Below are 20,412 nucleotides of genomic sequence, written 5' to 3' on the forward strand. Positions count from 1 at the left end.
AAATTTCTTTGTGCTCCTAAATTTTTATTTAGATTTTATTTATTTAAATTTTATTTAGGAGCACATGTGCTCCTTGGGAAAAAGGTTAGCGTAGAGCCCTATATATGGAGACATTAACATTACGTTATCAAACATAGGGACGAAGAAAGACTGTAAAAAAAGTGTCGACAATGTTTTATAATCTTTATGTACATTTTCATCATAAAAATTCGGTGCCCCCCAAATAAAAAAAAAGCCCTCGAAAATCAATTAAGGGGGGGGGGGAAAGCCCTGGAATTTTTTTTTAATTTCTAACCCTGACTTGTGCTGTATGATGACAATACATTTTAATCGAATCGAATCAATGAAGTTACGGATGGAAAGTAAGGTAAAATCTGGCCAAACTTGTAGGTTATTATAGGTTAACCCTATGTCTCTCGACAGGGTTAGCGTATATATTTGCCATGGCAACGAGTCAACGACACATCCTGCCCTATTTCTGGTTGTAGCTGTAAAACCTATAATAGGGAACTATAAAAGAAGGAAGGGTCATCTCGTCAGAATACCAGCATTCTATACCAAGGAAAATATAAAAGAAGGAAGGGACATCACGTCAGAATACCAGTGTTCTATGCTCTGCTTGGTGCAAGACTTTAGTGCCAGTTATATTGAAGCCTGTATTAAAATGATAAATATACAAACTATCTGAGAAAATATATATCAACAAATACGTATATCGGGCGCCCTCGTGGTGCACCGCATAGTGCCTCACACATGGTCACCTACGCGGCCATCCCGGGTTCGCATGTCTTCCCCACTCTTCTCCCGTTCACCCTCTCCTCTGTCGGTCATGTCTGACCAGAAAACGCAAAAAATAAATAAAAAAAACAAACATTTAAAATACGTATATCAAATGTTACCTAGTTAACTCATTCACTGCCAACGTCGAGTATACTCATTATTGGGCGCCAATCGTTGAACGCCAACAACGAGTATACTCGTTATTTGATTGTTATTTCTTTTTTACGTTAGTCGTTATGCCAATTCCCAATCCCCTTCCTGGTCGTTGCGCATTCTACCCCCTACCGTTGGTCTGGGAGGGCGGAGACTATCACATGCTTCCTCCAACACATGTGTAGCCAGCCCACCGCTTCTTTTCACCTGGCAGCGCGGACTCTCCCTGGGAGAGTGTAACGTGTGGAAGGTCACACTACATCTCCCAGATCCTTCCCTCGCTGTGCAGGCGCCCTGACCGAACTGTAGGAGTCTCCGTTTTACAACGACCAGGACCCACCCACGCCGGCTTCCCACCCGCTAACACTGCCAATTGTGTTAGTATGGACGGTTGGCCAAGCCGGAGGCACCACAGCCGGATTCGATCCCACTGGCTCTGTGGTGGTAGACAGACGAAGCGCGTCAAATAACCCCGATCCATATGTTGTGGTGGATTATGCCGTGGGCCAAATGGACATCGGATGTACCAGATGGCGATCAAACAATTGGAATATTATTTTTGGAATACTCCCGATCACAGGTAAGAATGATCTGACGTAAATTTTAGCTTGATCCTGCAATGCTTTTACACCGATCGGGCTGATAAGCGTTTTTAGTGTTGAATGCGAATGCCGTTACTGACAATCAAATAATCAGAAACGACCCCTCCCTCTCCTTTCATGCATTCATGATGGAACATAATAGCTATGATATAGATTTGATTTCAGGATAATAGCGTATACAGGCAAGAAATGGCAACGTCTATAGTGGAATCGACATATAGGGCTTTAACTCAGGATTTCATGAATTACCCTAGACCGCTCTAAAACCATACTTATATTCACCACGCTATAACACAGGAACGTATGGATGGAAACATTTATTCTTTCTCACATATTCAACGATAGATAGGTGATGTCAAAATGGGCCATACTATTGTATCCATAGCTATAATATAGAATATAGTTATAGCTCTACAAACAAGGTGACTCAGTCCTATATTTTAAAGCGTGGCAATGCGACCACAGGGCCATGGCTAATCCCCGGCGCTGAATGAGTTAACAATGCAACAAATCGCAGATGATTCTGACATCCGAGTTAATAGCCTGTTTAAATGATGAGGAGATGATCACATTCAACTCAATGTCGGCCGAACCAAAAGTTTCCACACTTGGCACCAATGTGCGTTCACGCGCTACACAGTGATGTGATGACCCTTCCTTATTTTACAGTTTCCTTGTCTAGCCTCGACCACTTCATTACAAAACGTGTGTGGTTTCCATGGTAACGTCAAACGTGTGTTTGCTACCGTGACCCTCCGTGGGCTGTATGTAGCACATCAACCAGGATGAAGTACTAATACTAGACAGACTCAAAGTACTACATTGTATGACGGTGTATTGTTCATATTGTACACACACACACACACACACACACACTGTCCCAAAGGCACTCAGACCAGGGACCTTTTGTGTTGAATAACAGACACCAAAGCAATAAGAGTCTCATGAGCCATGCCCTAGGGCTGCTACTGGCACTGGATGACTGCATTCCTCCCTCCTATACATCCAGACAGACAAACATCCAGACACAAACACACATACAGATTTTATTTAATTTAATATAATTTCAAACCTTTAAACTCGAAAGGCAACTGAGGTTTCCCTCATTTACAGTCACGTTGAGTGTACATACAGAAATTAGCCAAAAAAAGCATATAGAATCACACAGCATATAAAATCAGAACAAAGAGACAACAAGATGAGGAAAAGAGCCAGGATAACAACAATTAAAACCGGTACAACTTGATTGACAAAGGTTGGAGATCAAGGTTTTAAACTCTGCAGGGGAGAATCTCAAGCTTTAAGGACAGTTGGGAGTTCATTCCATAAGCTAGAGGCATCATAGTGAAATGCAGATACAGACAGGCCAACGGATAGACACGACACGGACAAAGACAAGACACGCGCACAGATGCGGTCACACATGTGCGTACAATCGCATCTCTGTATGAGAGGCGACCCTGTTAAAGGAGGACTTCCTTTACCATCAGCCCGGTCAACTACTGAACCAATCAGGCTATGGGGCTGTTTTGAAGTATGCGCGAGGCGGTGCCTAGGTCTGCTCAGGCGTCCGTGGCGTTGGAGTGACCGTGCGACAAAACATTTATACAAGGCCTTTAAGCTCAGGGTGATTTGTGAAAGTCAACGGCTCCCTTTTCCTAATTTTTAATCATACATTTTATTTTATTTTATTGATTTATTTCTTGATTTATCTTCTTGTCTAACTGTGGAGAAGGCGGTAAGCGCATTTCCCATAATGTTGGCGTGTTCCTTTACCTTTAAGCTAAAACCAGGAGGTAAAATATAGTAATATGAAATTATGAATCAATGCAACCTGAAGGACTAATGACACAGACTGGCCCTTTTCAACCTGAAGGACTAATGACACAGACTGGCCCTTTTCAACCTGAAGGGCTAATGATGACACAGACTGGTCCTTTTCAACCTGAAGGGCTAATGATGACACAGACTGGTCCTTTTCAACCTGAAGGGCTAATGATGACACAGACTGGTCCTTTTCAACCTGAAGGGCTAATGATGACACAGACTGGTCCTTTTCAACCTGAAGGGCTAATGATGACACAGACTGGTCCTTTTCAACCTGAAGGGCTAATGATGACACAGACTGGTCCTTTTCAACCTGAAGGGCTAATGATGACACAGACTGGCCCTTTTCAACCTGAAGGGCTAATGATGACACAGACTGGCCCTTTTCAACCTGAAGGGCTAATGACAGACTGACCCGACTAGTGGTTCTCAACCTTTTTTTGTGTCAAGGACCCTTAGATTAGATTAAAATGTATTGTCATCATACAGCACAGGTACAGTACAACAAAAATAAGTTTGGCATCCAACCAGAGTGCAAATGTAACAGTAAAGTGCAACAGTGATATACAATGTACAGCCAGATGATTAAACTGGGTATACAAGATATAAATGAGTACTACTGAGAAGTGAGTAATAGTGCTAATCAGATGTATGTACAGAGTTGTAGTGTTAATATGCATGTAATAATAATATGTATGTAATATGTACACATAATAGGGGACACAGGGAAGTTGAGGGAACCCCATCTGATATCGTTGTCGGATATGAGTACGTCCAGGATTCCGTAGCTGTCTACGGTGTGGAGGACATACCAGTGGAGAAAGTGACACCTGTGATCAGAATAGTTGCTCTTCTAGATTTTCTCACGGGGTCACTTTTAGTGAATGAAACTGTGAGATGAAAGTATGTCCAGGTTAAGACTGAGAGACGCTACACTAGACTATCAGATAACATTCCATCACAGACGCTCCATAGTCAGCCTGGCTCACCAGGCGTTGGTTGAAGCCAAAACACAGAGAAGAAGAATTGAGCTCATAGGAGAACAGACAATATTTGTGGTTCATAAAAGGTTCAGCATTTCGCTGAGCTTAAAATTCTCATGACTTTTCAGGTTTGCCCAATGACATTTTATTTATTTGTTTTATCTTATTTATCTGCCTACGTTGGAATTGCAATGACGATCGCATCTCGCCAGGTGGCAGTATGGCCTACCTTTTGAACTGGGGATATCACTTGTCTTCCAGTACTGACTTACCTCCGGCTGTTCTCGCCTAGGAGTGGATCACAACATAGCAATCGGTGGAAGATTTGGTGCCTCAGAGCTATTCTTTCCCGTATGGTATCCATGCCCAATATACACGAGTAATTGCGATCGCCATGGGATCGACTGGGATTTATTCATTTTGGAGTACTTTCTGACTGAGGTAAGGTCTATCTTAGGTAGTAACCTGCTGGTATTATTTTTTTTACGTAAAACATGCTTCTGTACCGATCACAGTGTCGTATTTTACCGGACGTAAAACATGATTTTGGTAACGATCGCAGTTTTAAAACGACCCCCTGTGATGATTTTGTGAAGACACGGTATATGGTATATACCTTTGATTTGGAAGTATTTGGGGTTTCAGAATGATTTGGGCATTTCATATCTTGCGATCTATGAAAAAATACTGGATTATTTAGGAAAGGGGCGATGTTTAGCGTGTAATAGCGCACAAACTACAGTATGTAGAAATGAACTGGTTAGTCACTCTTGGACTATAAACAATGCCTGTCAAATGAGCCATACTATTGTCTCCATAGCTATAATACAGAACACACGATGGGTCCGAAAACATTGCGAAAATGGTCAATAACGCTGGCGGCGGCGCCATTGAGTAAAGATGGGAAAAGAGTGTGGCAGTCAATGAGTTAATGGATATGATTTTTTTCCATTTTGTATAGATCAAGTCAAGCTTTCCTTTATGAATCCCCTTGGGGGGAATTCAGGCATCATAGCAGCATGGGGGAGGGGGGGTACAGGCAGGGAAAAAAAGATAATAATAGAAATAATAATACTAATAATAGAGTAGAACATAATAATAATAGTAGTCGAATGGTGGTATAGCAGTATAGCAAGAGAAGCAAGAGAAAAGAAACGGCAGACAGATACAGAGAGGCAGACAGACAGACAGACAGACAAGCAGACAGACAGAGAGGCAGACAGGCAGGCAGACAGACAGAACCGTACCAGAGAGACTTCTCGATGATCTTGGTTCTGAAGACCTCTTCCTGGTCCAGGTTGACAGTGCAGTAACAATCTCTCATCCTGTTGGGCCCTGGGTATGGAGGGATGTTCTTCGCCTCGCCTGCAGACAACAGAACAAAGGGTACATTAGGAACGTTAGGACATTTTTTATTTGGTTACCACGAAAGATTTTTGCCATTGAAACGGAAATATCGCTCTGAACTCCGGCAAGGTGTGAGGGAAAACCCCTCCCACCCACTATACACAGACTTGGCTGACAGGAGGAGCATGTTCAGTGCTAGGCTCACACTACCTAAATGCAGCACTGAACGGCATAGGAAGTCCTTCATTCCAACAGCCATCAGACTATACAATGCATAACTGTGCCTCACTGCATCACTGAGCACAGAGTGACAGTTACCATCTTCCTGGCCTCTTACTTTTGAAACGGCACTGTGCAATACTACACCTACTGTAGACCTCAGTATATTTTTTATGTATTTATTTACTGTATATTTTATTCCATTTTTATTCAATTTTATTCTACTCTTATCTTAGGCAATTTGATTTGTTTTGTTATTCTTATTTGTGACCTGTTCTGTCTAAATGTTTAATGTTGAGCGATTTGCAGTGTCAAATTTCCCTCGGGATAATAAAAGTATTTCTATTCTTCTATTCTATTCAGTTGTTGCAGGAAGACAACAACTGGAAGCTGTGGAGCATGGAGAGCTAACGTCCTGTATCCAGGCTCTCTGCTAACGTCCTGTATCCAGGCTCTCTGCTAACGTCCTATATCCAGGCTCTCTGCTAACGTCCTATATCCAGGCTCTCTGCTAACGTCCTATATCCAGCCTCTCTGCTAACGTCCTATATCCAGGCTCTCTGCTAACGTCCTATATCCAGGCTCTCTGCTAACGTCCTATATCCAGGCTCTCTGCTAACGTCCTATATCCAGGCTCTCTGCTAACGTCCTATATCCAGCCTCTCTGCTAACGTCCTATATCCAGGCTCTCTGCTAACGTCCTATATCCAGCCTCTCTGCTAACGTCCTATATCCAGGCTCTCTGCTAACGTCCTATATCCAGCCTCTCTGCTAACGTCCTATATCCAGCCTCTCTGCTAACGTCCTATATCCAGGATCCCTGCTAACGTCCTATATCCAGCCTCTCTGCTAACGTCCTATATCCAGGATCCCTGCAGATTCTTTTTTAAGTTTGTTGCACAGCTAGCTTAGTGTTATCAAAAAGATTAAAAAAAAAAAAGCGGTTTGTGCATTTCCAAATAGTGCCAACAACATGTCGCCCACTTTGTTTGTTTGATCTACTTTTTCTCCCCATTTTTTCTATTTTTCTCCCGTCCCCAATTTCGTATTGTCCAATTCTACCCTCCCCTGTCTCGAGCGTTGTTAGGCCATGCCTCCCACAAGCCGGCTGCAATGTGGACGAAGCCTTGCATCACGTGTCCCCTCCGGTACTCGAGGAGGCAGCCGTCGCATCTTTTCACCTGCACAGCGCGATCTCTCAGCGGCGAGGGTCTGCGTGGGAGGGACACGCCGCCCTCGTCGCTTCCTGATTCTACTGCGCAGGCGCACCAACCGACCTGTAGGAGTCGCTGTCCACAACGTCCGATTCCCAGCCACCAGCTTCCCACCCCCTAATACTGCCAATTGTCTTAGTATGAACGACCAGCCAAGCTGGTAGCAACGCCGAGAGCTGGGCTCGAAATGTCGCCCACTTTGTGTAGCGTACATAGACCATTGATATGGACATGCCGTTCCATGAGCGGAGAGACCTGCTGCAGACAGAGTGGAGGTAATGTAATTATTACAAATGGTAACTGACTGAATTATGCATTAAGCATCAGAGTCCATCTTCATCCGTAGAAAAAAAAACAAGGATGAGTTGGAGAAGGGAGCTTATCTAATCCTGCCCCTTTCTTACAAAACCATAACATTTCAAATAAAACTTTCTTACTACCATTATTCTTTATTCATACTCGATAAATACACTGAGTAGTTAAACTCATTTACAGTGTCGTCGAGATGTTATATTCACAAGTGTCATAGTGAGTTTATATATACAGAAACAGCAGACAATGAGAACAATTAAGAGCACATTTAAAAATATTAATATAAATATACTTGGCCATGAATTGCTTCTGGTTTTAAACATGATTTGAGCAGTTCTAAATGTAACTAAATCCATAAAGTTTTAGTTTAGATTAGTTTATTGTAAAAGGCAGCGGATGCAGGCTGTGAGAGACGGGCTCAGTCTAAGCGTTAAGCTGTCAGGGTTCATCACCTCTAGCCTCCACACTGTGTTGTCACACACCGCCACATCCTGCCGCAGGCTCCGCTAGGCCAGCTACTCTTACACTGGATCACCAGCCATGCTCTCAGAACCTACATGACTCTTATCTATCATCATCAATAACTGTGAAATGCAAAAGTTGCGATTTTCATGTTATCAGAAATCTATTACAATTGTTTTCTCTGCTCATCTTATGCCCATCTATAATTAAGCCAATTTTATGCTTGTTTTATGCCCATGTCTATTTTGTGTCTACATCACTTATTATTATTATTATTATTATTATTATTATTATTATTATTATTATTATTATTATTATTATTATTATTATTATTATTATTATTATTATTATTATTATTATATTATTATTATTATTATTATTATTATTATTATTATTATTATTATTATTATTATTATTATTATTATTATTATTATTATTATTAACACATACACACACAGAAAGAAATGGATAAATAAGCATGTACCAAAACGCAAATACCACCAAGTAAGTAAGTACAAAATTAAAACAAATTCTCAACATGCACTATCTCACTGTGTGTGCGTGTGTGTGTGTGTGTGTGTGCACACGATGAGTGTCAAGCCGAGATTTGTGAATGAAAAAATCTGCGTGGGACATTTCCTCTGAGTGCAGCTGAAGCTCCAATCTGTTCATCCGACACGTGTGACAGACAGCACTCCCTTTCAAAAGAATGCTGTCCAACCACCCACCACCCACCACCCACACACACACACACACACACTGGAGACATTAACCATAAAGATAGCGTTACAGTCCCTGGGGACTAATATAACCCCCGCTACAGACGTGTATCCGTGTTGGTCGGCATGCTCTGTGTTTTCCGTGGCCCCTGGGGGACTCTGGGTTCAATAGTTACCTGCCTGTTAGGTCAGATGTTGTACATGTCTGCTCTGCTCCAGTAACACGTCTCTATGGAGCAACGTGCTGGCAGCCTGTCACTTAGCAGAAAGCACTGAGCCAAGGGTGAAGGCATGGATCTATTGTAGACCATCATCCACCATACAGTATACATATTGTATTGTATATTTTTTTTATTAATTTTTTTAAGCAATACCTCCCTTATCCCCGCTCAACTCAAACCCCCACATTGGACCAAAAATGTTAAAGAATGTAAACAAAGTGCAACACCAAGCGGGGGCTCTTTTTTCATCTCGCTGTTTGATGATGTTACATATTCTACCTTTAAAATATACATATAATGTGCACTATCCATAACGAGATCTAATCATATTGTCCAGTTAATCTTGTCTCTTTTGTTGAAGCCATCTGTGAATGCCATGTCCCAGGACCCTGTATCTGGTCTACAGTATTATAGGACACAATAGGGTTCTACTTATCTAGTACACAGTATTATAGGACACAATAGGGTTCTACTTATCTAGTACACAGTATTATAGGACACAATAGGGTTCTACTTATCTAGTACACAGTATTATAGGACACAATAGGGTTCTACTTATCTAGTACACAGTATTATAGGACACAATAGGGTTCTACTTATCTAGTACACAGTATTATAGGACACAATAGGGTTCTACTTATCTAGTACACAGTATTATAGGACACAATAGGGTTCTACTTATCTAATCTACAGTATTGTAGGAAACAATAGGGTTCTACCTATCTGGGGGCGGCTAGGTGGTGTAGTGGGCAAGGCACTCGCCACCAGTGTGGAGACGCTAGGATTCGCGTGTTCGAGCCCAGCGCTCCACATTGTTTTCAGTTTGGCTGGTCGTCCGCAGTAATACACATTGGCCGTATTACGGGGAGGGAAAACTGAAGGGTGGGGATCGGGCGTTGTGGACAGCGACTCCTACAGGTCGGTTGGTGCGCCTGCGCAGTAGAATCAGGAAGTGTCGGGGGCAGCGTGAGCCTCCCACGCGTTACTCCTCGCCACTGAGAGATCGAGCTGCGCAGGTGAAAAGATGCGACTGCTGTTACCTCAAGTACCGGAGGGGACTTGTGCTCTGTATGACTTAGTCCACATTGCAGCCGGCTTGTGGGAGGCAAGAAACAGCGTCCGTGACAGGGGAGGGTTGAATTGGATGATACGAAATTGGGATGGGAGAAAATATAGAAAAATGGGAGAAAAAGTGGATCAAAAAAAAAAAAGGGTTCTACTTATCTGGTCTACAGTATTATAGAACACAATATGATTCTACGTATCTAGTCTACAGTATTATAAGACACAATAGGGTTCTACTTATCTGGTCTACAGTATTATTACTGGTGATGTCTGTAGATCACATTTTACTGGTGTACTGTAGATCAAATGTTACAGTGACAGTCTCTCTCTCTCTCCTCTACTCTACTCTACATTATCCCTCATCCCTCTGCTCTTCTACTTTCTCCTCTATGTGTCTAATCCTCTAATCTGCCTTCTCCTCCTAGCTTTATTCATTACCAGCTATGTGATTGGTTTGTAGCACCCACAGTGTGTGAGTGTGTGTGCGTGTGTGTGTTGTGTGGTTGACACCAAATCTCTATGCCAATAAGAAGCTGTGCTGTCAGAGAGACACAATCAGCTCCAAAAAAGGGCATGACCTCACACAATTCATTGCAACCTCTGAAGGCACCCCCCCCACACACACACACACATACCAAAACACAAATAAAAACTTTCTACAGGAAAACATGAAAACAGGAAGTGCCCAGCATCTGTTTCCCCTCTTCCTCCCACCGTGTCAGCCTTTGCGGTGCCCTGAGTCTGACAGTAGACTGCTGCTGTCTGCCCAGTCCGTCTGTCTGTCTGTCTTCCCAGTCAGTCTGTCTGTCTGACTTGTTATATGAGATAGAGTCAGATGAACCCAGGTAAACATGTGTGATCCGTTACTGGTTTGACCTTTTTAACCTACTTCAGCCACAAAGGAGAGGTGTCGATAAAGAGGAGGGGACAGCGTATTAACCCTTTAATGCTTGTGTAAACTAACATTGAGTGCCGAGCTTGAGTGCATAGTAGTATATTAGCATAGTAGGTAGTAATATAGGCAGTTCTACTTTACTTAGTAGCAGAGTGCATAACAGTAAAAGACAGCAAGAAGGTTGGTATTTTTTATTTTTTTATTATTATAGATATAGATTAAAAAAAAGTTGTCTTTAGTTGACAGTGGAGTGGGTTTCGACTGTCCTGACTGTGGTGGGAAGTTCATTCCACCATCGTGGAGCGAAGACCGAGAATATCCTGCTTCACTTTAATTGACCCCACAGGAGCTCGGATAGGAGTGGGTCTCAGGCAGCCAGAAGATGCAGAGCGTAGGGGACCGTCTTGAGGGACATACCATAGATTATAATATACAAAATCCAAATTACATGAGCCTCAGGGTAGGGGTGCAACAATGCATCGATGTATCACAATGCATCAATCCGAAAGTCGATTTGCATCGAATCGAGGTCAAATTAATATTGAATCGTTGCCTGAAGAATCGTAATAGAATCAAATCCTTGTGGGGTCAAATATTTACACCCCTATTATTGACCCCAGCCACATTTGTGTATTCAAAATTTTTGGGGGAATTAACTAGGGGTGGGGGGAAAAATCGATACGTAGTAGTATCGCGATACTTTGCGTGGCGATACTGTATCGATACAGGGATGCCAAGTATCGATATTTAATTATTCAAAAAAAATTATACAGAAGTTGCATTGTTCATTTCAATACCTGTAATAGTACAGTAGTCCACACACACACATGTGCATTCAGTTAAGTTGGAATATGACTGTAATACAAACAGTTCAGTTTGTCAGGTACATGCAACACAGATTACAGTGTTTACATCTGTCTGCTTGAGAAAATACCATGTTCTGCAATATAAATGATTGAAGTGAGATGAACAGACTGAACTTTATTTTATTAGATAAAACATGTTGACAAAGTTTTACTTTACAGTTGAAAAAAGGTAATAAAATAAATTTGAAAAAAAATAAAAGAAAAAAAGATCGCAATACTCAGCGTATCGTGATATATTTAGTATCGCGAATCGCGATACTATCGTATCGTGACGCAAGTATCGCGATAGTATCGTATCGTGAGGTCTCTGGCGATTCCCACCCCTAGAATTAACTGATCGAAAATTTGTCAAATCGAATCGCATTGAATCGTGGTCAAATGAAGACATTTCATGGTGCTTTGAATCGTTGCCTGAAGAATCGTAATGGGGTCAAATATTTACACCCCTACACGAGGGAGATATACCATATAATATACTTTCCCAACCCTCTGGTCTCTACTACGCATCCTCCCAGTCCATCCCACCCCCCAGTCCCACCCCAGCAGGCTACACTGCCCTGCAGAAGCTAACCGCAGTAACTACGCAAACTGAAACTGAGAAAAATGGCTTTAAAGCTCTTTGACTATCCAGTGATTGTATAGTTACTGCAATTCTTTATACCCCTTTTATCAAGATTTGAACTCTTTGTCACAAGATAAAACAGATCCACAGCTGACGTAACAAAAAATAACACACAAAAAACACACACACACACAAAAGAGAGAGAGAGAGAGAGAGAGAGAGAGATAGATAGATAGATAGATAGATAGATAGATAGATAGATAGATAGATAGATAGATAGATAGATAGATAGATAGATAGATAGATAGATAGATAGATAGATAGATAGATAGATAGATAGATAGATAGATAGATAGATAGATAATGGTATTGTGCACAGAGCTACACATATTGATCCACACATTCTTACATAAACAGAGAACTATGAGTCATTCCCATGTATTATACAGAATGTCTTCTGACAGGGACTGTTGTTCCAGCGATCGGAGGGACAGTCCAAAACTGGACTCTTCTTCCCCCAGAGCCACAGACTGGAGAGGACTGATGACGATGTCATTAATATGTCAGATCTGCTTAGTTGTCTGGAGAGTGGAGACTTGGATGCTTAAATGGATATCATCTATCTACAAGTATAAGCTAGCGACCACTGCTGCCTGCTGTCAACAACACCACCATCCCTCCCAGGTGATAGGCTCCTTGTTCACTTTCATTCGTTACAAAGGCCTAGTCTAAATATAGATATTATCTAAATATTTAGATATCGTGATATTGACACAAGAGTCTGAGTATGATATTAGTTTATTCATGACACGTGTAAACAAAATGGCATGCAGTCTAAACGATCCCTCGTCTTGTCGGACAGAATATCTAAGTGAAATTCACTTCCTGGTCTCAGAAATAACATGAAGCAACACCACATTCATGTTGTTTTGGGGGTTTCTTGTTTTGTTTTGGTGTTCCTATCAATTAAATAATAATATAATTTGGACACTTTGTTGTTTTTGTGTGTGTCCAGTTGTCCACCAGCAACGGTGTCATGTGATCATCTCACCATAATTCGATCAGGTCTTTCAGCTCTTCATTGGACGACGTCAACAGACACCTGCTACTACCCGACTCCATGTTGATTCCCATGGTGTCCACACACCTTCCTCAACCCACAATGCAGTGTTTTTTGGTTCACTGTCTAGATATCTGGGTCGGATCGAGGTTAATTTGTAACCGGACCGAGACCACCTCTTCAGAAAGGAGTCTGTCCTGTTGTTCTGGTGCCGCACCAGAATGTGATCGCTGGGTTCACACCTGCCCAAACGAACCGTGTCGAGAGGCCAAAACTAAAACAAACCAGGGTTCCATTCAACCAAACTGAACAAGGCAGGCGTGAAATAATCCTCAATGCAAGACTGAGTCGAGACTGAGTTGGTTCATACCGTGGCGAGGATAATATGGCATAAAAACGGATCAAAAAGAGCATGGGGGGAGGGTAGAACGAGCTGGTTGTTAAGCAGCACCAGCTCAGTCATCGCCATGGTTACAGATACAGGATATTTTGGGGGGAGAATTGGGACAGTTGGCCTAGATTTCAGGATGACTTGATAAGTGGGTAACAAGAGTGTGTTAGCGATTTGGAGAGGAGGTTCATTTCATTTCAAACCTTTATTTAAACTCGAAAGGCAACTGAGATTTCCCTCATTTACAGTCACATTGAGTGCATACAGAAATTAGCTAAAGAAAAAGCATATAAAATCACACAGCATATCAAATCATAACAATAGAGCAAGGACAACAACTAAAACACGTACAACTTGATTGACAAAGGTTGGAGATCAAGGTTTTAAACACTGCAACAGAGGGGAGAATCTCAAGCTTTAAGGACTGTTGGATTTAATTCCATGAGCTAAGGGCATCATAGCACAATGCAGATTTACCCTGTTCCGGGCAAACTCTGCGGACCTTAAGGAGGTTGTGTGTGTGTGTGTGTGTGATGTGTGTGTGTGTGATTGGAGAGTGTGCGCCCATATAAAGGATAAGCCTTTCTCCAGTAACCTGCCATTCAGCTGCCATAGATCACAAACTTCATTATAAAGCCATCTTCTCTAATCCTCTCTCAGCCCACTCATATCTTCTCTCTCTCTCTCTCTTTTCTCTTTCATCCTCCTCCATGAATACCCCCCTCCAGCTGAATCCTTTTTCTGTGTCTCTGTTTATTATGGTATGGCTGAACACCTTTCCTAACACGACAACGTAAACAGTAGACCAGGGGTTCCCAAACTTTTCAGGCCGGGGCCCAGAAAATAAGGCGTCAGAGAGCCGCGGCCCAATGCACATCGTCTGGCTTTTTTTTATTTTTTTTTTGTCAGGCGACCGATTTTTTTAAGCCAAATATCACTTCAACCCTATTAAGTTAGTTCAAGTTAGTTATTCATTTATATGTGCTATTTATGAGAGGGCTAACTTGTTGCAAAATAATAATGATAATAATAATAGCCTCATTAAAATACTATTGTTGCTTCGGTTGTTTTCAGCGTTTTATGTGCATAATCTGTTATTTAGTTTGAAATGTTCGTTGAAATAAGTAGATTTTTCGTTTTTGTTTATTTATTAAGTTAATATAAAACCATATAGTCACATTTTAGAATACAATAGAATATAATTTTAGAATACAACTAGAAACACTGTCCTGGCCTGCTTCTAAGTTCAGTGGCATGACAAAAAAAAAAAAAAATTAAAAAAAAAAAAAAAAAAAAAAAAAAAAATTGTTTTTTTTTAGACCATCTCGCGGCCCATCCGTGGCTGCTCGCGGCCCACCTTTGGGTCGCGACCCCGACTTTGGGAACCACTGCAGTAGACAACCCCACGCCAGGCATTTGCGAATATCAGTAGCTGACAGGAAGTAAACTCTGTGCCCGAGCCGTTCCCCTCCTAGCAACGGGCATCTTCTGAAAAGGTCTATAAGTCAAATCAATATCGTAATATATGAAAGAAGGAGTGCGACGTTTGCTCAGGTGTGTTGAACGCAGGCGTGTTGAAGTGAGAGTCTGCCTGCCATATATGTGCTTCATTGAAGTCCAGAAATAGCGCTCAGCCTGAGCCTATATAACACCAGGAGACTGGTCCTCATTGGGAAACGGAGGGACGGCGTAATGCTATGGAGTTACCGGGTTCATTGTGGGTGTGTACATTTCTCGATTCTAAGATGCATCGCGATGTGGACGATTCTACATCGATGCAGTGACAGAACATAATCGATTATAAAATTATATATAAAATTCTTTTATAATTATTATAAAAACTAAAATATTTGTTTTACTCTCTTGCTAGCTTTTATGTTCTTTTAAAATGTAGCGCTTTGGGATTTGCTTATTTTTTATTTATTTTTTAAAGCAGTAAAACATATTTACAGCAAATCGAGGATGTCACAAGAAAGTCGTGGGACTTATTTCCATTGAGGTCCTCATACAATTAACAGTTAATATAAAAATACATTACAATACAAAACATATGAAGCGCCCCTACAAATCAAATATATTATTATTATTGTATTATTTTTTTGTATTTTTTTTTTTTTATAATTTTTTAAACAAACACATAAACAAACATGACAACACACGATAAGAAATACAAGCATTAGTTGACAGTGCACATCCAATGAAATCACATTTTAGTTAATTGTCTTATATAGGATATACCCTTAATACCTGTTATCTAAAAACCTACACACATATGCTCCAGCTCGTACCCCCCCCTCCCGGACCCCCCATTGGATAATCAATCCATTTTCCCTCGCTCCTAACCAGACATTACCATTATATGCTAGCTTTTATTTTCTCCACCACTTCTAACCACATTGTCATTTTGGATTCATTGAGACCCAAAATTCTTGCTGTAGATATTTCTTGATAGATCACATCGAGATATGTAATAATCCAGACCTTTCGGCAAATTTTTTCCGGTTGGAACCATCGTGATGCTATCAGCTTTTTAGCCACTGTGATACCCGATAAAACCAATCTCTTTAGCTGTGGATGTACTGCACACTCAAAAACATCATTCAGCAGTAATACAGAGGGGTGTACAGGTATATTCCAAGTTAAGAGATTTGATAATTGCTGGGTCACCTCTTTCCAGAATATCTTAACTGGTGGGCAGTCCCAGTACATGTGCATAAATGTCCCCTCGTCCCCATTTGTACATAAGGAGCATTTGGAGTCTTGTATAAGACCAATTTTTTTCAGTCTTATAGGAGTCAAGTATGTCCTGTGAATATAGTTAAGATTGATTTGTTGATGGTCCGGGTTCCTTGATGTGAGTCAAACATTTGCCCAGGCTTCTTGCCAATCAAAATCACTTTCCAGGTCTGGTATATCCCTCCTCCAGACGGAGTCTAGGTGGAGGGTTTCATATGAGGACATTAGTAATTGATGATAAAAATCTGAAACAAAACCTCTTGATGTCTCTCTTTCATAGAAGAATTTGTGGTATCTGTGGTGTTCAATTGGTTTCGTTAATGGAACACCTTGAGTCTTCAAACATAACAATAACTGTAAGTAAAAAAGATGTGTGAACTTGGTGAGATTACATTTTTTCCGTATTTCTTCATAACTACAGAAACCCTGTTTGTTAAAAACATCCCGTAATGAGTGTATGCCTTGCTTTTCCCATATAGGGAATCTTATAGGTCATTTTCCAATCAAGAGTGCATTGTTATTATTATTGTATTATTAAAGCTAGTGCTCTGGTCATGCATCCACTCAACTCATAGAAAATACAGCATCAGGCTATTCTAAAAGTATTGATACTGATATTTGTATTAATTGATGAAAAAGTAGCCATGTGCAGTAATATAGATTATAAAATTGAGGATGTAATATATTATTGAGCTACATCGAGATGCATCGTAGAATCTAATCGAATAGAATCGTGGACAGCTGAATCATAATCTAATCTAATTGTGAGGCCAGTGAAGATTCACAGCTCTAGTTCATTGGTAGTTATGTTGGTATGTGTGTTCATACCTGAGCGTTGGCAAGGCTGGTTAGTTCGTTGGTTGTTTTTTGGTTCACTTTCTACATCTGGGTCGGATCACGATCTCGCCACAAATTAACCGTACCGGAGTTTGTTTGTAACCGACCCAAGAACACCTCTTCAAAAAGGTCTCGGCCCGATTGTTTTGGTGCCACGTGCGACTGCTGTGTTCATGCCTGCCCAAAATGAACTGCACCAAGAGGGTAAATGAACCAGGGTTCGATTCTGAGTCTCTGAGATTCGAGGCTGAGTGTCCTCAGTTGGTCCATACCAGTGGTGCGTTATTGAAATCATCTGGGGTGACACGCACCACGTGCACGCGCGCTCCCGGCGCGTGCGCGCGCTCCCGCGAATGCGCATTTAATGTCCCCTCGCTTGGGCACAGACTAAAGACAGTGCCTAATTGCCTCTACGAATGGAATGTAACACGTCTTCACAACAAGTTAGGTGTGAATGTGTCTGAGAACGTATTTAACACACCTGACGACCGGCGCTATTGATATGCAAATAGCGAGTGAGCTTGCACACCGTGCTACCCCGTCCCATGAACAACGCATGCCTGGTCCATACCATGGCAGGCATAATGTGGCATAAAAACGGGGGGCAGGGGGGTTTATTCAAGCTGGTTGTTAAGCAGAAACAGGCTGGCTAGGCTGGTTGGTACATGTGTTCATACTAGGGCTGACCTTCGAAGCTTTTTTTGGCAATCGAAGCTTCGGGGCCGAGCTTCGATTTTAATTCGAAGCTTCGAGAAAAAAAAAAAAAAAAAAAAATTATATTTTTTTTTATCTTATGTTGTGGGACTTGTACAGCACTTTCGTAAACGTTGTTGTTTTTAAATGTGCTCTATAAATAAAGTGGGTTGGATTAATTAATTAAGTAGCCCCTTTCGTGACTGACGCATCCAACAAGGTTTCACTCGGCTCAGCTGTGTGATTTAATTCAAGGTGGATCGCTGTTGTCGTTTGAACAACTTCAGATTTCATGGGAACTACCAATCCCCCAAATCAAGAATGTTTAAGATGAATGAAGTAAGATTTTGATTATTTGAAATATGGCCTGTGTAGACTAAACTATGCACAGAATTATGTCAGTCTACAAGGTCCGGATTCTACATGGTCCGGCAATGTAGACCTTGTAGACTCCACTACAGACCAATTATCAGTGAAGGGCAGTTTAAGAAGGGCAACTTCCACAAAAAAACAAAGAACTCACCAAAACATCTCAGTAGCACCTTATCTAAATGTTATATTTCATATATGGAGATTCATATTTATTTATGTATTGCATGCATTTCTACATTTTATTTCCTATTTTGTTTATTCATCCCAGTATCTTTCTTTCTTATGTGTGGAATTCTACAAGGTGCGCGCACACACACACACACACACACCTACACACACACCTACACACACACACACACACACACACACACACACACACACACACACTTACATTTAGTCATTTAGCTGACGCTTTTATCCAAAGCGACTTACAAGTTCTGTACGACAAGACAGCAAGAAGGGTACAACTCTATCAGCTGAGTAACAATGTTCATCAAAGTGCTGCGTGTTACAGTGTAGGTTAGTTTATTAGGACAAGTGCATGACAGTAAGGTTAGTCACGGTTAGATTTTTTTTTTCAGATAATGGTTGAAGAAGTGAGTCTTTAGTCGACGGCGAAAGATTGGACGGGATTCGGCTGTCCTAACTGGGATGGGTAGTTCACACACACACACACACACACACACACACACACACACACACACACACACACACACACACACACACACACACACACAAATCGAAGTAAAAAAAAAAAAAATGTGAAAAAAAATTTGTTGAAAATTTTTTTTATATATATATTTTTTTTAAACTTCGATTTTTTTTTAATGTTCGAAGCTTGTGCCATCGAATCGAACGTTCGAAGCTTCGAAGCATTTAAGACAGCCCTAGTTCATACCTGACCCTGGTGTGGTGAAAAATCAAACTATAAATAGTTATGAAACATACTTATGAGGGCGGCTGGGTGGCGCAGCGGAGATTGCGCTCGTCACCAATGCAAGAGAATCCGGTCTCGAATCCGGGTGTCAGCATTGCCTCCGGCTTGGGCCGGCCGTCATACTGGCTCAATTGGCAGAGCCAGCGGGTGGAAGTCGATGGGTGGTGATTTGGACGTTGTGGACAGCGACTCCTACAGGTCGGTTGGGGGACGCCTGCACAGCAGAGACAGGAAGTGGCGGGGGTAGTGTGAGCTAGTGGTCTGCAAGGGCCTTGAAATGAAGCCCGTGCCCAGCCCGAGCCCGTGAACTTCAGGCCCTGCCCGAAAAAATAAGCCTGACTGTAAATAATATTTTAAGCCCTAGCCCGCGTGAAAACCCGGAAAAAAAATTATTATTATGATTATTATTATTATTATTATTATTATTATTATTATTATTATTATTATTAAAATATATATATTTTTTGTATTTGTTTTAAATATGACAGACCAGAGAAAGACTTTCATCTTGTTTACATCAGGGTCCCCCATTTTCAATTCATCATAACACACACGACATACAGATAGACAGTACTGCTACATCTATACATTTATGACATACCAGATTTGCAAATACAGTATACTGTTTGTGATACAAAAAAATCCAGAAAAAGACTGTATATACATTTGACATAGAAACTGTACATTGGAGGAGGTTGGGTAGGTGGGGTGGGGTTGGGTGGGGCTGTACATTGGAGGTGGGGGGGGGGGTTGGGTAGGGGGGGACACTGTACACTGTACATTGGAATACTGACATACATTTGACATAGAAACTGTACATTGGAGGAGGTTGGGTAGGTGGGGTTGGGTGGGGCTGTACATTGGAGGTGGGGGGGGGGGGGGGGGGGGTTGGGTAGGGGGGGGGACACTGTACATTGGAATACTGACAAAGCCATACTTGGTCTTTACTGTACAACTGGGTTAGGACATTTGTAGGGGCCAGTTTCTAATTGCAAGTCTCCCGTAGGTGTTCTTTGAGAGTGTTTTTGAAAGTGGGTAGTGATTCACATTCCTTTACAGCTTTGGGTAGGGCGTTCCACATTGATGTGGCATAATTGCGAAACGTGTTTAGTCCCTTGTTTGAGCCGAATCTGGGTTTCACATGATTTGTGGAGCTCCC

The 20,412-nt window shown here is 41.5% G+C and overlaps 1 protein-coding gene across 1 annotated transcript in view; it reads right to left on the bottom strand.

Moving 5' to 3' along the window:
* rasa3 (RAS p21 protein activator 3) overlaps window positions 1–20,412 on the bottom strand; it is a 155,065-nt gene that overhangs the window by 109,087 nt on the left and 25,566 nt on the right. Inside the window, 1 exon segment of the mRNA XM_084309178.1 lies at window positions 5,593–5,710. Within this exon segment, the coding sequence (XP_084165304.1) occupies window positions 5,593–5,710 (118 nt within the window).

The sequence above is a fragment of the Notolepis coatsorum genome, assembly GCF_963971535.1.
Source record: "Notolepis coatsorum genome assembly, chromosome: 2".
Classification (NCBI taxonomy): Eukaryota; Metazoa; Chordata; class Actinopteri; order Aulopiformes; family Paralepididae; genus Notolepis; species Notolepis coatsorum.